Below are 18783 nucleotides of genomic sequence, written 5' to 3'. Positions count from 1 at the left end.
ATTTACACGAAGGTAGATACATCATGGGGAAAAAATGTTACTTCAAAAGGCGAGCCTTCACCTTCTTTCTGCACTGCAGAAAGGACGGAGCAGTTCGGATGTTGGTGAAGATACTGTGACATCCTTGTGGCCAGGACAGAAAAGGAAGGGTAGTTTTTAATTCCTTGCACATTATCATGTTCAGTGTTGTGATAGCTTGGCTCCAGTTTAAACAACATGCATACTTCAGACACTTTTTCATATCACCTTTTACTCGCTGAAATTTACTTTCCACTTTAAAAAAGGGAGCAAATTGCCATAACCTCAAAATCTAATCTTGAGCTCAGGTACTGGGTTTGGCTTCGAGTTAAACTCAACTTACTGTTTGTAGATCCTCAATGCGAGTCTTCAGTCCTTGGAGAACCTCTCTTCGTTCCTCGTATGAATTTGGATAGGGATAAAGATGACAGTGATAACTGGAGGTGGGGAAGAAATATGGGACCATTAGTGTGAACTTCTTAGCAATATTTTGGTATTATTTCTGTAAAGCAGTAGACAAAATGTGGCACTCCTCAATGCAATGCCCTCTTTACAAACATCAGACAACACATAAAAATAAATGCAAATTAAATGAAACAAGTAATGACAGGATGAATGCATAAGACTATCCTGTCAATAGAGTTAGGTTACAAGACAAATATATTTTGTAGAAGACAGTGGGTGTCTTGTAGCAAAAATGGAGAGCAATATAAACACGCACCTGCAACAGAGATCTATAAAGCATCAAGAAGCAGCAATACCGAAATGAACATAAAAGAATGACCAGTTCTATTGGTCACTTATTTTTATCAGTCATGTACAGAGTGGTCAAATTAATTGCTAACCAAATCCTAAATGGACAAGATCAAATTCAGCACACTTTCCTCTTCCCCTGGCACCAAATGTAACTTATTCCAGAACATTTCCTTTAAAAACTATTGCACCTTTGGAGTTTATGGGATGGAAAATGTCTAACCCAGAGAGACCAGATGACTCACTGCAGTATCCCATGTGGAGGAAACCATTTTGGGCAACACAGAATGAGGCCCAAAGTGTGGATGGAAAACGAAGCTCGGAGCAATCTGCTTTTCTGAAGGTAGGCATCCACAGGGCTCAAGGCAGTTTTATTTTTTGCTCTTGATTAGGTTAAATCCAGCAATATGGTTAAACAATTATTGTAGTCCGAAATAAAACAACTGGAATGCCAGAATATACAGTCCATGTCCCAGCAGTGAACCAGCAAAAGAACTTTAAATATAAATACAATCGGACATTAATTAGAAACATGGGCATTTGGCTTAAAATCCAAAAATTGCAAAACCTATAAAAACTAAACAAGTGGATAAATATTTGGAAAAGTACCTGAAATGCAAGAAGGCGAAATCACACAATCACTGTCATCAAATCTAACTTTGATAGCGCTCACAGAAAATAAACCTAAATACGTTGAGCATCCCAATATTACTATGTCTCTTTTTATTCACTATAACAAATATATACTCATTGCTTTGTAATAACAGAAGCAATTCTGAGGAGATTGCTGCCGGTCACATGAATTTTGGTGGGCCTTAGACATAAATATTAAAGTGCATCACATCGTATCGCACTGTACTGAAAACTGGTGTAATTTCTAATGCCACATAACTAGTGAATGGCATTTTACTGGTGGATAGTGCTACTGTTTGAGTGATCAGAAATATTTGTCAAACAAGCACCCCGTTTTTGCTGTGGAAAATAAATTACAAGACACTGAAATATTACACTATTTCATTCCACATCAGAACCAATTTAAAACCTATGGCTTATTGAGCAATACTTTTGAAAAACTATCCCTTAAATTGAACCACCAGCCTTTATGTTTTTGCAAATTCCTAGGATGGAAAACAAACTTCAAGTCATAGCGATGTGTTCATAGTTATAGAAGTATAAGCAGAAGAAAGTTCACCTATGAAAGTAACTAAGAAATACTAATACTGTCTTGATTTATATTATTGTGAGTAGTTAGATTTAAAACGTACGGCTGAATTTTAGAAAAGCAGGTTATGTCAAAGTATGTTATCAACGTTTCCCACAATGCATTTTCTAAAGAATGTATTTGTAAGTGCTACTGCTTAACACCCACAAACACCAAACTGGGCAGGAAATATATTTTTGCTTACCAATCGCATATCTTTTTAACTTTCAGCCCAATCTGATCACCCCAGTGCGATATTAAAAACACCATCCGCTTTGTATATTCACCCTGAAAAAAACATGAAAGTGTTTCAAGATTTGACAGCTAAACAAACACACAACAATGTTTACATTTCAGAAGCAAACTAAACAAAGTTTAAACATTGTCTTTACAAAAAAATACTAATATTCCTCTTTCATAGTATTTTTTTTATTTATATTTAGCACATACTCGACTAAAACTGGTCAAGAAAGAAGACTAAAGAAAGGAGAAACTAATATAGAAGAAAGATATCATGTACAGCTCAGATTGGTAGGGTGCAGCCATGTCAAATGTCCATAGACTGAGGATCAATGCTTTCAGTGTTACCCATGTACACGCTTCAATGATAAATGTGACTGTAGACTATCATTAAGTGTGTACTGCAGACTCGTGCACAATAAACAAGTTTGATAGCAAGAAACTACAATGCACTTGCGTTCACAATGAAAGTTCCAGTCATGCTGAGGAACTGCTGAAAATCAGATTTGCACCAATTTTAATGTTTGCTTACTGGCGGGAATGTGAGCAAATTTCCTGATGGAAAATGTTTTGGGGCGAGTTTGCATTGACCATCATATGATTAATGAGCAATGACTGTTTTGTGGGCAAGAATTCTGAGACCAGAATACTGCTCGACGAGGAAAGGTTACTAACTTAAAGTTTCTTACCTGTCGGTGTCGTTTTGCAGCTTGAAGAATTTTGTGTCTTCACGTGCCGTGCATTATTCCACCATCTAATGGTTGGGTCCAGAATTGTCTTTCAATTTTTTTGTCCTTCCTCTATTTTTGTCTTTTGTTGTGCGTCGAAGTACCTTCATTTGGCGTCCCTTGTGACGTTGTGCTTCCTCCAGAAGCTCCACCTTTGGTCACCATCTTCAGATTCCTTTTTCTTCTTGGCGGAGGTGGGTGGGTCACTTGTGAATCCAGTACGTTATTCTTGTGATGGTTGGGTTAAAGATGAGCACTGATTGGAAAACAGGTGTTGTAAAACCTTTTGTCCTACTTGTGCTTCTTTGTTCATCTGTATATCTGTGCAGTAGTATTTTGTGAATGTGTGCACCAATAACCATGTTGCTGCCATACAAAAACTTTGCAAAGGTGTAATTGCTAAAAAGGCAATAGTTGTTCCCTTCTTCCATGTTGAGTGAGTTCTTTGTACTGATTGCAATGGTTTCCCTGCATTTTTGTGACATAATTGAATTGCCTGTGCTATCCATCGGCAACTGTATTCTTGGTTACTGGTCTTCCTAGAAAACTGCTTCCCAAAGAGACAAAGAGTTGCGTTGTTTTCCTATCTGTTTTTGTCCTTTCAATATAATACATTACTGCCTGTCTCGCATCTAATGTGTGCAGCACTCTTTCAGCCTGATTCATTCGGGTTTGAAAGAAACGTGGTATTTGTATACTTTGGTTTATGTGACATTGTAAAATCACTTTTGGCAAGGACTGAGGATCAGATCTCATAACAATCCTGTCCGTGTGAACTTGGAAACATGGTTCTTGTAATGTGAGCGCTTGCAACTCAGTTACTCTACGGAGCATAGTTAGAGATAGTAGAAAGGCAGTTTTTAAAGTGAGCATTTACAAAGTTGCTTTGTGTAAAGGTTCATTAACTGTGTGAGAACCAGATTTAAGTTAGGAGTTGGCACCTTCTTAGGTGGTGCAATCTTTTTTGCTCCTTCCAAAAACCTTTTCACCACTGCTGCTGTTAAAAAACCTAGAAGATGTGATTAATATTTTAACACTGCTCTTTCCCTTGTATTTTTCCTCAGTAGCCCCTGCATATAACACCAAAGTAACTATCTCTTCCATTTAGCAATATAGCACTTTCTAGTTGCTGGTTTCCTTGCTTCTCTAAGGATAGCCATTGTATTTTCTAGTAGCTGAAAGGTCCTCAGGAGCCATGCTGTCAGGTTCAAAGATTCTGGTTCTGGATGGAGAACCCTTCCTTTTTCTATTGACAAAAGATCTTGTCTTCTTGCTAATTCGATCAACTCTGAAAACCATGTCTGTTGTGGCTATTGTGGGGCAATTAGTATTGATGTAATCTTGTTGATTTTGCATTTGCTGATCACCCTGTGCATCAGAGGTATTGAAGGAAAAGACTATGCAAATGCCCCTATCAAGTTTATCGACAATGCATTCCCATGGATTGGTGGTAAGGAAGTCTGGAGGCAGGGCTTTAGCATTTTCCACGGTGCTGCAAATAGAGCTATCTCTGGAGTTCCCCAATCCTGAAAGACCTTTGAAGTACTGTTTGGCCGAATTCCCATTCGTGGAAGCATGAACCTTATCTGGGTAATCTGTCTGCCTCAAGATTGTTCTTCCCTGGCAGATGCATTGTTAATATATTCATTTTCCTTTGGATTGTCGATTTCCAAATTTCTTGTGTCAACTTGGATGGTGGCAGGGATTTGGTCTCCTCCCACCCCTGTTTTTTGATATAGAACACAGTTGTTGTATTGTCCGTTTGGACCATTACTGATTTTCTCCAAAGCTCTCTCTGAAATGATTTTAAGGCTAGGAACACTGTTTTTAGCTCCAAAATGTTGATGTGTTGGTCTGCCTCCTGATCCTTCCACACTTACGTACTCTGAGACTATTCATGAGTGCACCCAATCCCATAAGTGAGGCATCTGTTGTAATTGCCACTGTAAGAGTTGGCTGGGTAAATGTTTTGCCTTGTGTTAAGTTTGCTTTGTTCTACCACCTTATCTTGTCCTCTACCTTTTGCGTGACAACCACTAGATCTTCCAAACTCCCTGTTGCCTGTGACCATTGATTTTGTAACCCTTATTCTAATGGTCTCAGGTGTAGTCTTGCATATGGGATCAAAGCAATGCAGAAAGCCATCATTCCTTGTAACTTTCCCATCGTCCTCACTGTGAGAGGTTGCCCCTTCCGGTAGTGCTGAGTTTCCTTCAATAGGACATTGGGTCTCTTCTCTGGTTCTGTGGACGATCTCTCCATGAATCCAAAAGAAAAAAAAAGGGTTTTCGTTACTTTCTGTATGTGTTCTGTACACTTCGCATGAATCTGCTCTTACCAGGTAGTTGCCTAGATATGAATAGACGTTAATGTCCGGTCTTTGTAGATGTGCTGTCACTGCTGCTTAGCACTTTGTGAATATCCTTGGTGATGATTTGATTACAAAAGCTAGAACTCTGAACTGATAATGTTTTTTGTTTATCACAAATCTGAGATGTTTCTTGTGTTTTGCGTTCATTGGGATGGGCAACTAGGCATTTTAAGTCTATTGTTGCCACGTAATATCCTGTTTGCAGTTGCCGTATGACTTCCTGTACTGCGGTCATTCTGAATTGTTTTGTTTTGATAAATTTGTTTACAAACCTCAGGTCTAGAATAGGGTGTGGAGTTCCATCTATGTTTGGTATTGGTAAATAAGTTGAGTAGTTTACTTTGTTGATTATTTCCTTTGGAACAAGTTCTATTGCATCCTTTCCCAGTAACTCCTCTACCTATTTGAGCAGTCTGAATGTTTTCTCCTTTGAAAGAGCCCTTTTCCTGGGTCTCTTGGATGGAAGTCTTCTCATACGTTTTATGCAATTTCCGAATTAATTATGATTAGAATCCACTTGTCTGATGCGATCTTTCTTCACTCCAGAAAAAGGTTTTTTATTCTTCCTCCTACTGGTGTCTTCTGTAGAAGTAGCTCCCGTATTTTTGCGCCCACTGATGATGTTTGTGAGCCTATTGATGTTTCTGGAGAGACACTTATTTGAGGGTGTTGCCCCTCCTTTCTGTGGTAGTCCTCTTCCACATACCCGGCCTCAAAAGGGCTGCTCACCCTGATTGTACTGCTAGCTTTGCTGAGGCTAGCTTGTCTGACTGCTTCCCATGTATGATTAAGGAGGCCTGCTTGCTTGGAAATTACTCCTTCTTCCTGCAGGTTTTGACATCCTTTGCATGCTACCTCTGAACTGGAGTGCTCCCATGGACCTAGCAGTCTCATTATCCTTTTTCAACCAGTTTAGGGTTTGATCCACTGTACTCCCAAACAGCTGTTCGGTATTGAATGAGACATTCAGTATGTTTGCTTGCACTTTTGGTTTGAACCCCAAAATTCGAAGCCAGGAGTGATGGCGTAGCGGTATCAGGTTATCATTTGTCTGCTGGATGTGTCTGACACAACAAGTTCAAATTTCAGGCAAGTGTTGGCAATATTGTTGTCGTCTTCCACCAATGGATGTTTCATGAACTCTGCCATCTCATCCCAGTTTTGGTAAGCATAGCAGTTTAAAAGAGCTTTGGAATTTGCAATGCACCATTGATTTGCTGTGCTTCTCTTGGATATCCTGCACATGGGATCCATTAATTTACTCTCCTTGTCAGGAGGGGTACCAGAGGTTTAGAGGATGTTGCCCTTTTTCCTGGCTGCAGCTGTAAAGATAGAATCAGATGGCACAAAACCCTTTATGTATACTGGATGTTTCGAGGAGGACTTACATTTCTTTTCTGCCCTTGAAATGACAGCTCTGCATGTAGGCGTTCCGTGAAGGCTTCCCTTCCATGGTCTAACACACCTGGGAATATGGGCAAATACTGATTCTGGGATTGTACTAGCAACAGAGTATCTAATAAGAAACAAGATTGTGGCTTCTCCTCTAACTGTACTCCATTATTATTATCTGCTGCCTTTTTTATCACCCGATTGTAAATCCCAATGCCATCGGGTGGGGGTGGTTTACAAGGGTATCAGTCTACCAACTCCTCAGGTGAGTCCGCTTCAAAATCCTGCCATCGAGTCTCTGAATATTCTGAACTCCCTGATCCCTAATACAACTCCATTAGTTGTTCCTCTTCTTTTTCATAAAAAGAGTTCTTCTTCATGAGGCTCTGGAGTTAAGGAAAGCTTGATGTATTTGACGCTAAACCCACCCAGCTCCTTTGGCATCAATGATTTTTTCGGAATATGAAATTTCTGTAGACTTTCATTGAAGTCTTTGCATTTTTGTAGAAGACCCACCATTTCGGCCTTGAGCCTTCTTTTTTTTCTCTCAATCTTGGATGCCCATTGTGTGGCGTCAAGATTCTTGCCCATCTTTCTCTATGACATTGAAGAATCTTTTTTCGACCGATTGGTTGAGCAGCTTTGATGCCCCGAATGCGACCTTTCTTGATTAGACATCGAAACCTCTTTCCTCCGTTCTTCTTTCGATGACTTTGATTTTTACTCCCAACAGTCTCCCGATCACAGGTTCCAAGGGGTTGCTTGACCCAGGTTACAGCTGCAGTTGTTTTCTTGAACGCTGAGCCTCCCTTTGATGCTCTTGAGTTGGTTTTAAGTGACTCTGGAATACTTTTTGAGGTGGATGGTTCTGTTACCTCATATGTCTGCGTTATTCTTTGCCCCTCTGGGCATTTATGTCTACTATTTCCAAATCAACCACTGCTGCTCTTCCGGGAACATTCTCCTCCCTGTCGCTCTCTAGGCCCAAATCTAGAAAAGAAGGTGTGGTGTGCTGTGTCTGCATGGTCTGATGGGCTATTCTCTGCTTCTCTCTTACCCTCAGCGTCTTTGACGAGAACGCGGTGCAATTGCTGCAGTTCTCCCTTCGATGATCCACCGACAAACAGAGGTTGCAGACCGTATGGTTGTCCTTTTGTGAGTATGTGGATGTCAGTTTTTTGCACAATTGGAAAGGAGTATTCTCAATCAGGCCGCCTTGTGAGCCCCCTGCATGGGCATTCTTCTGAAAGTCGAAAGAAATGTCAATTTCTATTCTTCTCCTTCTATGTCCCGTCCAGTACTTTGGTGTTCGGCTGTACCTTCCTTAAGCTTTTGGCGATTTTCTCCCAGATTTTCATGAAAAAATTATTGCCAAGTGTTGGAGACACTTTTGCAAGTGTCCAAACGCAACAGCAAAAAAAATAAAATAATAGAATCTGAAGATGGTGAGCAAAGTTGGAGCTTTTGGAGGAATCACGACGACGTCACAAGGGACACCAAATGGAGGTATGTTGATGTACGACAACAACGAAAGACAAAAATAGAGGAAGGACAAAAAATATTTGGGAGACAATGCTTGACCCAACACTAGATGGTGGAATAATGCACAGCATGTGACTCCAGACAAGATTCAGGCTGCAAAACCGGTAACACCAGTTATCCATCGCAGGTATCTTCATCAACACTTGTCCAGCTGAAGAGCACCCAGCCTGCCTTAAAGGGGTATTGCAGCAAGTATGCATAAAGACAGATTTTATTGGGTTGGTTTTCTTTAATCACCCAGACAATGCACCCAAAAGCATACACATGGACAGTGGTTCATTTTGGGCTAATTTTTCATGATCATGTCATGTATTCTGGTCAGTACACAATCAAGCCACACTTTTATAGCAAAATACACACAGTAGTATTTATTCACACAGTAGGGCTTAAAAGAGATCACATGGTGTGTCAGTGAGAAAACAGTGAAAATGTGAGCACATACAGATAAAAGTAGAGTCAGGACACATTGGTTGAATGGATTGTTCTTCAATTAAAACAATTCCCAAACCAGGAGATGACTTGAGGTACAGTTATAGTTGTGCGTAGACTAATCATGCTGGATAGAGGTGGTTGGGGATGGATCTGCAGGCACCTTGGGTATTTTCTTCATAGCTACTTTAATAAGTGCACCCTTAGACTGGAAGCCAGAGTAACCATGAAAAAGATGGACAGTGCATGCTTCATTTACTGGGCCATATTTCTTACCGATGGCTCTAAGTTGATGCAAATGTAGAAAAAGACAATGGATAAAAAGATTACTTTAGGGAAGATGGAGGAGGAGGCTGCCGAGGAAGGATGGAGGCGTTATGAAGGTTTACACATGTCCGTGTAGTGCAAAGGTTTTCAACCACATATATGCAAATATGCAGTAGATGTTGCGCATGAAGTGGGATGGGGTGGTTGCAAGGGGCTTATATGGACTTCGGCAAATTCATGCTAGACAAAGGGGAAGGTAATGCTGTTGAGCGCAGTAAACTGATCTTTTTGGCATTTTTGGCATTGTGATGGGCATGTAAAGAGTGTTCTTTTTGTTTTGCTTACTATTTTGTTTTAATATGTTTGCAAGTTCAAACATTGTATATTTAACACTGAAAGACGTATTAAGGTAAACACATCATGTATTAATGTACATTATGGTTCAAGCTGGAAAGCAATCATGCAATGGCAATGAAGGATCTCTTGATTCATATGCTAGATCACAAACACCCCCATGCACATCCTTACCTGATAGTGCCCATACTACCAACATAGAAGAACATTTCCAACAGCATTTCATTTCAACATCATCAAGACTCAACTCACAGAATACATCTTCAGTGTGGTAATACATGTCCATGACACAGTCTTCTAATTAGGGATTAATGATTAACATCGGGCTCATGGAGATTCTTCAGGGATATCAGCATCGCTAATCTCAGGAACGTGGCATGCTTTAAAACCTGTGTGACTGCATACTCAAGTAAATCATTCAGCAGACATGCCACAGCCTACACAGACAGCATAGCTCTCAGGGAGATGACCACTTTCAGAAAATAGGGCTATCCAAGGTCAATACAAGTCAGAGGCATAGCTGCACTTGAGTATGATTCTGGGAGGGTAGGGCTGAATTAGCACAATCTCATGTGTGTGACAGAGCCAGAGAGCAGGCTTGTGAAGTATGTTTCTAGGAATGGAACCAAGGGAAATACTTCTGGTCAACTCCAGAATAGTCATCCAGACCCTGGGAGAACAATCAAAGCCTAGGTATTGTATTCATGGATTGCAGATATGCTGTTCAAAAGCACTTCCATCCTTCTATATGTCAGAATCTAATATCAAAAGAACAAAGGTCAGCAGACTGCACTGTGCAGTGTGCTGTAGGGATATCTCAGGAGGTTCAAGAAATCCAGCCATATTTTTTTGAGCATGGCTTTAATGCTATAACACTGGAGTATGGTAAGAGTAAATAAGCCCACCTTCTTGATGAAGTCTGGCTCTGGTGAGGAATTGTCAAAAATGTTAAGCTATTGGAACGCCTCAAAAGGCTGCCAAATCTACTGAATCTTCCAGTCAAAGGTTATTTCAATACCCAGTTTTCACCACTTGCCAGGCTCATGTATGATGAGTTTTGAGGCCCAAAGCCAGGCATCATTTTGCCTCCAGTCCTATTCTGTGGGAGAAGTCGGGTAAATCCAATTGAAGAATGTTCTGCTTGAGCCCTCCAGGACCATGTTCAGGAACATGGTAGAGGCATTATGACCATTTCCTCTTGAAGAGTGAGGTAAACATGTACACAGCCGAGTGTTCCATACCAATCAGGTAGTAAGGTGGTAAAGAAGGGACACTCAGGTCCCCGCATGAGTGTTAAGTCTGTATATCGAGCTTCATTTCACTTGAGCCTTCTTGCCACAACACAAAAGCTGGCACTAACATATATGCAGTCTGTTACAGAGGAGAGCTGAACCATGACTAGAAATGACATACAGTAATTATGGGAAATTGGAAGTACATTATCACTGGCTCCTCATGCAAAGCACCAAATCATTAGCTTATTGCAACTCTAGAGATTGGTGTCTCTCTCAGTATGAAGCCCTTGGCTGAATATTGCGTTTGTATAACCTCCAGTTTAGTGTCACTTTCCAGCTCCAACAGAGAGAACAGAATCTAATTTGTAAGGGTGCCAGCACAACTGTTTTGCATACCATGGCATGATAGTGTTTGTGCAGGTACTCTAGTTTTTCAGCACCGCTCTGGGAGATCCGAAATTTAGTTTAGGAAATATGGTTTTGCAGACGTTAGAGAGGCCAGTGATCTGACAATCTATCTGTTGTTACTTTTCTTACACTAGTAGGGAGGGAGGGCTTTGGGTGAAAAGCAGGAAACGTTTCACAGATTCAACCAAACCCCGCACACTCAAGGAAAGAAGTACCCAAAGATTATGCAGGCCTACCTGATCAAATGCAGCTGGACACCTATGACCCCACAAGTCAGAGAACTGCTTGAATCCCCCATAGAGTCTATTGAACTGAGGCATGCACCTAAACCTATCCCCACAGGAAAGTCTCCAAGGCCTTAAGGTCTCCTGTTGGAATTTTATAAAAGCCTACTTCTCCAGTCTGCAAGAGAACCTTACCTCTCTGTTCACACTTTTACCCAGTGTACAAGCCTTATCCCCAATCATGTGTGGAGTGGAAATCACACTTATCCCTACACCAGACGAAGACTTAACTAATAGTGCATCTTACCACCTGACTACAATTCTAAACACTGATGCAAAAACTTCACACCAAAATACTGGCAATGTGGCTACACCCCTACTGCCAAAGAGGCTGATTAAACCCGACCAGGTCAGCTTCATCCACAACTGCCAGGGTGCAGATGAAATTCGGCATCTGGCTCATCTGGTCGACAATTCCCACAGAAAAAAATGTCCCAGGTCTCCCGATATCCTTTGGCATTAAAAAAGCTTTAGACAAGTGGCATTGGACAAAATTGGTCTTGGTCCAGTTATGATTGATAAAAATCATAGCTGCCTATACTGCTCCTTCGGTGTACATTAGGATTATTCCGCAACGCAGAGACGGAATCCATTTAACTTATACGGGCTACCAGACAGGGATGTCCCCTTTCCCCACTCCTCTTTGCCCTGGTGGTCGAGCACCTGACTATACCAATGAGGCAAACAGTGGAGATACCCAGTATCCCATTTGGGAAGGGAGAACACACAAAGTCAACCGCTTTAAGGATGATATACTCCTCACATTGACCAACGCTCTTCAGTCCCCAATGTCCTGGTACAATATTTGGCTGCATCTGAACGAGTGGCAGGTTTCAGGATTAACAACAAATCCCTGTCCTCACCCAAAAAGTCCCCTCCTGTGACCTTCCTCAACTCCAACTACTACTGTCATTACAATGGGTCACTAACATTAAATACCTAGGACTCATCTCAACTGATGGACTAAGGCTACTTGGTGAGAATGCTGCAAGAACATCTCTGAAAAACTTAGGAGGTGGCACTTTATATATGTATCTTGATCTTGGCTGGGACGCAATTATGAGCACAAAATGAATGTACTCCGCAGAAATTCTCTATTTTAAATGCTCCGAACCCCTATCCCCCCCTCAGATTTAATCTCGTTTCAGTCCAAATTATGTGCTTTCATATAGAGTGGCAAAAATCCTGTATAGCCAGCAAAATCCTAATGTTCCCCTCAAAAAAAGGTGGTCTGGTCTGCCCTAAGTTCATGCTGTTCATCTCCATTAGATCTCAGAATGGGTGGTGAGAGAAAGTGAAAAAACCTGATTCCACGTGGACAGTGCAATAGCATATTACCCATTGTGGGATCTGACCAGGCTTCCCCAACAGGCTAGACCAATATGTACTTATTTTGCTACCCAACTAAGACGGGTCCTGAAGGTGTAGGATCATTTTGCCATCCAAATCTCCCTTACTACCTTCCCTTCTCCACATATGCCTATGACTATGACTAGAAAACCCTGCATTCACTCCTGCAACATACCCCATGTCGTTTACTGAGTGGGCTGAGGGAAACTGTACAACTTTAAGGGATCTTGTCCAAGGTGAGACAATAAAATCATTCAATCAATAAAAAAATAACTTTAAAATACCTAACGAACGAGTTACTTACCTTCGGTAACGACTTTTCTGGTGGATACATTAGCTACCTGTGGATTCCTCACCTAATGAATACTCCCATGGCGCCAGCATTTGACGGAAATCTTCTTCCTAGTCTCTGCACGTCGACGAGGACGTCACTCTAGCCCACGCGACGCCGTCTGACGTCATACAGGCAATAAGAGGTCCTCGACGACGTGCCGACATCAGTACCAACATTTTTTACGTGCATGAGAACAACCACCCAATGCAATGAAAGAGCAAGGCAACATCCCATAACCTTGTAAAATACACAATATTGCAATGAATAGCTGTAAATTTAATAGAACGAACAAATATATGCAAATCATGTATGTACACAAAGATAATATACACACGTATCCATATATACAACGTCTATTGCAACCTTGAAGTCCAAGAGGAGCGCACTCAAGGATTACTTGGTAAGACCAGAAAGGCAACGGGGAGGCGGGTGGTACCGTGAGGAATCCACAGGTAGCTAATGTATCCACCAGAAAAGTCGTTACCGAAGGTAAGTAACTCGTTCTTCTGATGGATACAACTACCTGTGGATTCCTCACCTAATGAATAGAGTCCCAAAGCAGTACCACGCCCGGTGGCGGGTGCCTAAATGGTCAAACCAAGAAATCCTGCAGCACTGACCGTGCAAAATGGCCGTCCCTTCTGACCTCAGAGTCCAAACAGTAATGTTTCGCAAAAGTGTGAAGGGACGACCAAGTTGCGGCCTTGCAGATGTCAACCACAGGAACACCCCTGGCCAAGGCCGAAGTGGCCAACTTAGCTCTGGTGGAATGAGCTCTAATGCCCTCAGGAGGGTCTTTCTTTGCCAAAGAGTAACAGATTTTAATGCAAAGAACCACCCACCTGGAGAGTGTTCTCTTGTGGACTGCCTTTCCTCTCCTCTTACCCACGTACCCGATGAACAGCTGATCCTCCAGCCTGAAATCCTTTGTTCTATCAATAAAGAAGCTCAGCGCCCTCTTTGGGTCCAGACGGTGCAGTCTTTCTTCCTCTTTAGAAGGATGAGGCGGAGGATAGAACGTGGACAAAGTAATTGTCTGAGCCAAATGGAAGGGTGAAACAACCTTCGGGAGGAAAGCAGCCTTGGTCCTCAACACCACCTTATCCCCATAAAAAGTTGTATAAGGGGGCTTTACCGATAAGGCCTGCAACTCACTTACTCTCCTTGCAGATGTTATCGCTACCAGGAAAACTGTTTTTATAACCAAATACCTTAAGGGGCAAGAATGCATAGGCTCAAAAGGGGACCCCATAAGGAAAGTCAGGACCAAGGACAAATCCCATTGCGGCATAACGAATGGTTTTGGAGGATATTTATTTAGAAGACCTTTCAAGAATCTGATAACAATAGGGGATTTAAATAACGATGGTTGGTCTGGAAGACAAATGAAGGCTGACAAGGCCGACAAATAACCCTTAATGGTAGCCACTGCACAACCTTTCTGCGCTAGAGAGAGAGCAAAAGACAAAACGTCCGATAGATGAGCATGTAAGGGATCAATCTGCCTCTCTCCACACCACGCAACAAATTTAGACCACCTATTAGCGTAGATAGATTTAGTGGAGTGTCGCCTGGCCGCTAATATAACATCCACTACATCAGGCGGGAGAGAGAAGGAACTCAGGTTGCCCCGTTCAATCTCCAGGCATGTAGGTGCAGACTCTGGAGGTTGGGGTGTAAAACCTGCCCCTGCGACTGCGAGAGGAGGTCTGCCCTGAAAGGGAGACGGAGCGGAGGGCACATTGAGATTTGGAGAAGGTCAGAGTACCACACCCTCCTTGGCCAATCCGGAGCTATTAAGATGACTAGTGCCCGGTCTTGGCGAATCTTCCTCAATACTCGAGGAATCAAGGGTATGGGAGGAAACGCGTAAAGCAACTGGCCGCACCAGGTTATTTGAAACGCGTCCCCTAACGCTCCCTGCATCGGATACTGGAGGCTGCAGAATAACGGACAATGCGCGTTCTCCCGAGTGGCAAACAGATCTATCCGAGGAAACACCCACATCTGGAAGATTAAACGGACTTGATCTGGATGGAGACGCCACTCGTGGTCGGCCGAGAATTGGCGACTGAGACTGTCCGCACGTACATTCAAGACCCCGGCCAGATGATTTGCTACCAAGCAAATCTGATGGTCCTTTGCCCAAGACCATAGTCGAAGAGCTTCTCTGCAGAGAAGGTACGACCCTACTCCTCCCTGTTTGTTTATGTACCACATCGTGGTAGTATTGTCCGTCAGGACCTGTACCGACTGACCACGAAGGGAAGGGAGGAAGGCCTTGAGAGCCAGACGTACAGCCCGTAACTCTAACAGATTGATATGAAACATCTGCTCCTCTGGAGACCAAAGGCCTTTGATCTCCAGATCCCCCAGATGAGCTCCCCACCCTAGAGTGGAAGCATCCGTTATGACCGTGGCCACTGGTGGCGACTGCGCGAACGGCTTTCCTTGTGAAAGATTGTTGCTCGCAATCCACCACTTCAAGTCCACAGCAGCATCTCTGGAGATCTTGACAGCACCTTCTAGATCTCCTTTGTGTTGAGACCACTGCCTTCTGAGGCACCACTGAAGAGCCCTCATGTGCCAGCGAGCATGCGTGACCAACAGAATGCAGGAGGTAAACAGACTGAGCAGACGAAGGACCTTGAGGACTGGAACTACCGCTCCATTTCGAAACATTGGAACCAATTCCTGAATATCTTGAATCCGCTGAGGCGGAGGAAAGGCTCAACTCAATGTTGTATCCAGTACTGCCCCTATGAACAGGAGGCGCTGAGAGGGCTCCAGGTGAGATTTGGGCTCGTTCACCGAAAAACCCAGGTCGAACAACAACTGAGTCGTTGACTGCAGATGATGCGACACAAGCTCCGGCGACTTGGCTTTGATCAACCAGTCGTCCAAGTAAGGGAATACTGCTATCCCCTTCCTTCTGAGCTCTGCCGCAACCACCGACATCACCTTCGTGAAGACTCGAGGTGCTGAAGTAAGACCAAACGGAAGGACCGCAAACTGATAGTGCTGCGATCCCACCATAAACCGGAGATACTTCCTGTGTGACTTGAGTATCGGGATATGAAAGTAAGCATCCTGCAAGTCGACAGACACCATCCAATCTTCCTTGTTCAACGCCCAAAGCACCTGAGCTAGGGTCAGCATCTTGAACTTTTCCTGTTTGAGGAACCAATTCAAGATCCTCAGGTCCAGGATTGGTCTCAACCGACCATCCTTCTTGGGAATCAGGAAATACCTTGAGTAACAACCTCGACCCCTTTCCTGCTCTGGGACCAACTCTACAGCGCCCTTTGAATGGAGGACTTGTACCTCCTGTCCTAGCAACAGGAGGTGTTCTTCTGAACAATAAGATGGGCGGGGCGGGATGAGGGGCGGGAACTCCCGAAAGGGAAGGGTGTAGCCTTTTCCCACAATACTGAGAACCCAAGTGTCCGTTATAATAGTCTTCCACTTGCGGAGAAAATGCTGTAATCTTCCCCCTACAGGAGAGGAGTGAGTGGGAAATGGTGGAAGCCTAAGGCTGCTTTCCCTGCTGCACCCCTCCAGAGGACGAGGAAGAGGCAGAGTGCTGCTGAGAGGCTCCTCTGGTGCGGGCCCTCCCTCTCCCTCTAAAAGATCTATAGGGATGGGAAGAGGCAGGTTGCTGGAATCTCCCCCGAAAGGAAGAGGAGGAAGAGCCACGCCCAAATCCCCGAAACCTCCTGAAAATCCTGGAAGAGGCAGAGGAAGAAGGAGCTTGGAGTCCTAGCGATTTGGCTGTGGCCCTGCTCTCCTTAAAACGTTCCAAGGCCGAATCTGCCTTGGCGCCAAACAGCTTGTCCCCATCAAAAGGGAGATCCAATAGGGTTGACTGCACATCTGCAGAAAACCCCGAATTACGGAGCCAGGCCTGTCTCCTTGCCACCACAGTCGTGCCCATTGCTCTGGCCACGGAGTCGGTCGTATCCAGCCCAGCCTGAATAATCTGGGTCGCAGCAGCCTGGGCATCTGAAACAACATCCAAAAGACCCTGGGGAAGCTCCGTAAATGATGAGGAAATGTCCTCCATAAGAGCATGAACATATCTCCCCAGGATACAAGTTGCGTTGGTGGCCTTCAACGCCAGACTGCAGGACGAAAAGATTTTCTTGGACTGCGCATCCAGTTTCTTCGAGTCTCTGTCCCCAGGCACCGTCGGGAAAGAACCAGGCGCTGATTTGGATGAACAGGAGGCCTGCACCACCAAGCTCTCCGGTGTAGGGTGCCTAGAAAGAAAGCCAGGGTCAGTTGGTGCAGCTCGATACCTCCTGGCTACGGCTCTATGAACCGCTGGGGAAGATACTGGTCTCTTCCACACCTCTAGCACCGGATCCAGCAAAGCGTCATTAAAGGGCAATAGAGGCTCTGCCGCAGCTGAGGCCGGATGAAGCGCCTCTGTCAGAAGGTTCTGTTTTGTCTCTGCCACCGGCAAAGGCAGGTCCAGAAAACTAGCTGCCTTCCGTACCACTGCGTGAAAGGAAGCAGCCTCCTCCGTGTATTCCCCTGGAGACGAAAGATCCCACTCAGGGGAAGTGTCCAGCCCACTGGCTGTATCTAGACCATGCAGTCCATCAACCGAGTCCTCTAGTTCTCCTTCTTCCAGGACTCGTTGGTACTCCTGCTCCTCTAATAAACGGAGAGCACGTCTCCTCGAATGAAGCCTCTGCTCGATACGCGGAGTCGACAATGCCTCCGCCGAAGCCGAAGATCGGCGCCGATCTTCAGAAGCCACCGACGCCGGGTCCGGCGCCACAGGTAACTTCGGCGGCGATGAAAGAGCACTCGGAGCGGATGGACCCACCGGAGTCACAGGACGAAATCCCGACGTCGACGGGATGGAAATCTCCGGGGCCAATCCCTCCGAAGCCACCGGAGCGGCCACAGGCGCCGAGCCCACGTTCCCAAAAGGGAGAAAGGGCATAAAGGGTGCCGGCCGTAGAGGCGCAGGATCACCCAATAAAAAGGCCAAAGGGCCAGCCGGAGCACCCCCTGGAGCCATCTGTTGGAAGATGGTATACATCGCATTTAGGAATGCGGTACTATCGGCTCCAGGGGTGGGAAAAGCCGGATACTGGGGTGCTTGTATCGAAGGCGACCCCGACGCCGGCCTCGACGTCTGCGACGCCGGGGACAACACCAGAGGCTGCACCACTTCAATCACCGACGCCTGTCCAGGTGAAGTCGGTGACGCCGGAGAGGGCAACGGCGTCGATGGATGCGGCGTGACCGTGGGACTGACCTCCCAAGTCCTCCAGCGCCGATCCGAAGACCTGGAACGAGTCTCCTTGCTCGAATGGCGCCGTGATTCTCTACGGCGCCGGGAGTCTCGATGACGCAGATGCCTTGGCGAAGAAGACTTCTTATGATGTTTTTCTTTCTTCGACTTCGCCATAAACAACTTCGCCTCACGTTCCTTGAGGGCCTTTGGATTCATGTGCTGACATGAATCGCAAGTCGAGACGTCGTGGTCGGAGCTTAAACACCAAAGACAGTCGGAGTGAGGATCCGTAACTGACATCTTGCCCCCACACTCACGACAAGGCTTAAAACCCGACTTTCTCTGCGACATTATTACTGCAGCGAAGGACTACGCAGCAAAAAATACACTGTAACCACGAAAGTAACAGTTGCTCCCTCGAAGATAACCGTTTCGAATGCACGGAAAAAAGGGAACTGACGTCGGCACGTCGTCGAGGACCTCTTATTGCCTGTATGACGTCAGACGCCGTCGCGTGGCTAGAGTGACGTCCTCGTTGACGTGCAGAGACTAGGAAGAAGATTTCCGTCGAATGCTGGCGCCATGGGAGTATTCATTAGGTGAGGAATCCACAGGTAGTTGTATCC

At 44.6% G+C, this 18783-nt stretch overlaps 1 protein-coding gene across 1 annotated transcript in view; it reads right to left on the bottom strand.

The window, feature by feature from the left end:
• Positions 1-18783, bottom strand: part of ATP6V0A2 (ATPase H+ transporting V0 subunit a2) — a 407112-nt gene that overhangs the window by 285685 nt on the left and 102644 nt on the right. Inside the window, exons 7-8 of the mRNA XM_069215012.1 lie at positions 2178-2260; positions 362-455 (exon numbers count right to left, since the gene is read on the bottom strand). Of these exons, the coding sequence (XP_069071113.1) occupies positions 362-455; positions 2178-2260 (177 nt within the window). The remainder of the gene's footprint in view (positions 1-361; positions 456-2177; positions 2261-18783) is intronic.

The sequence above is a fragment of the Pleurodeles waltl genome, chromosome 11 (genome assembly GCF_031143425.1).
Source record: "Pleurodeles waltl isolate 20211129_DDA chromosome 11, aPleWal1.hap1.20221129, whole genome shotgun sequence".
NCBI lineage: Eukaryota > Metazoa > Chordata > Amphibia > Caudata > Salamandridae > Pleurodeles > Pleurodeles waltl.
The sequence above is the reverse complement of the archived record's forward strand: the minus strand, read 5'-3'. Positions and strand labels throughout refer to the sequence as shown.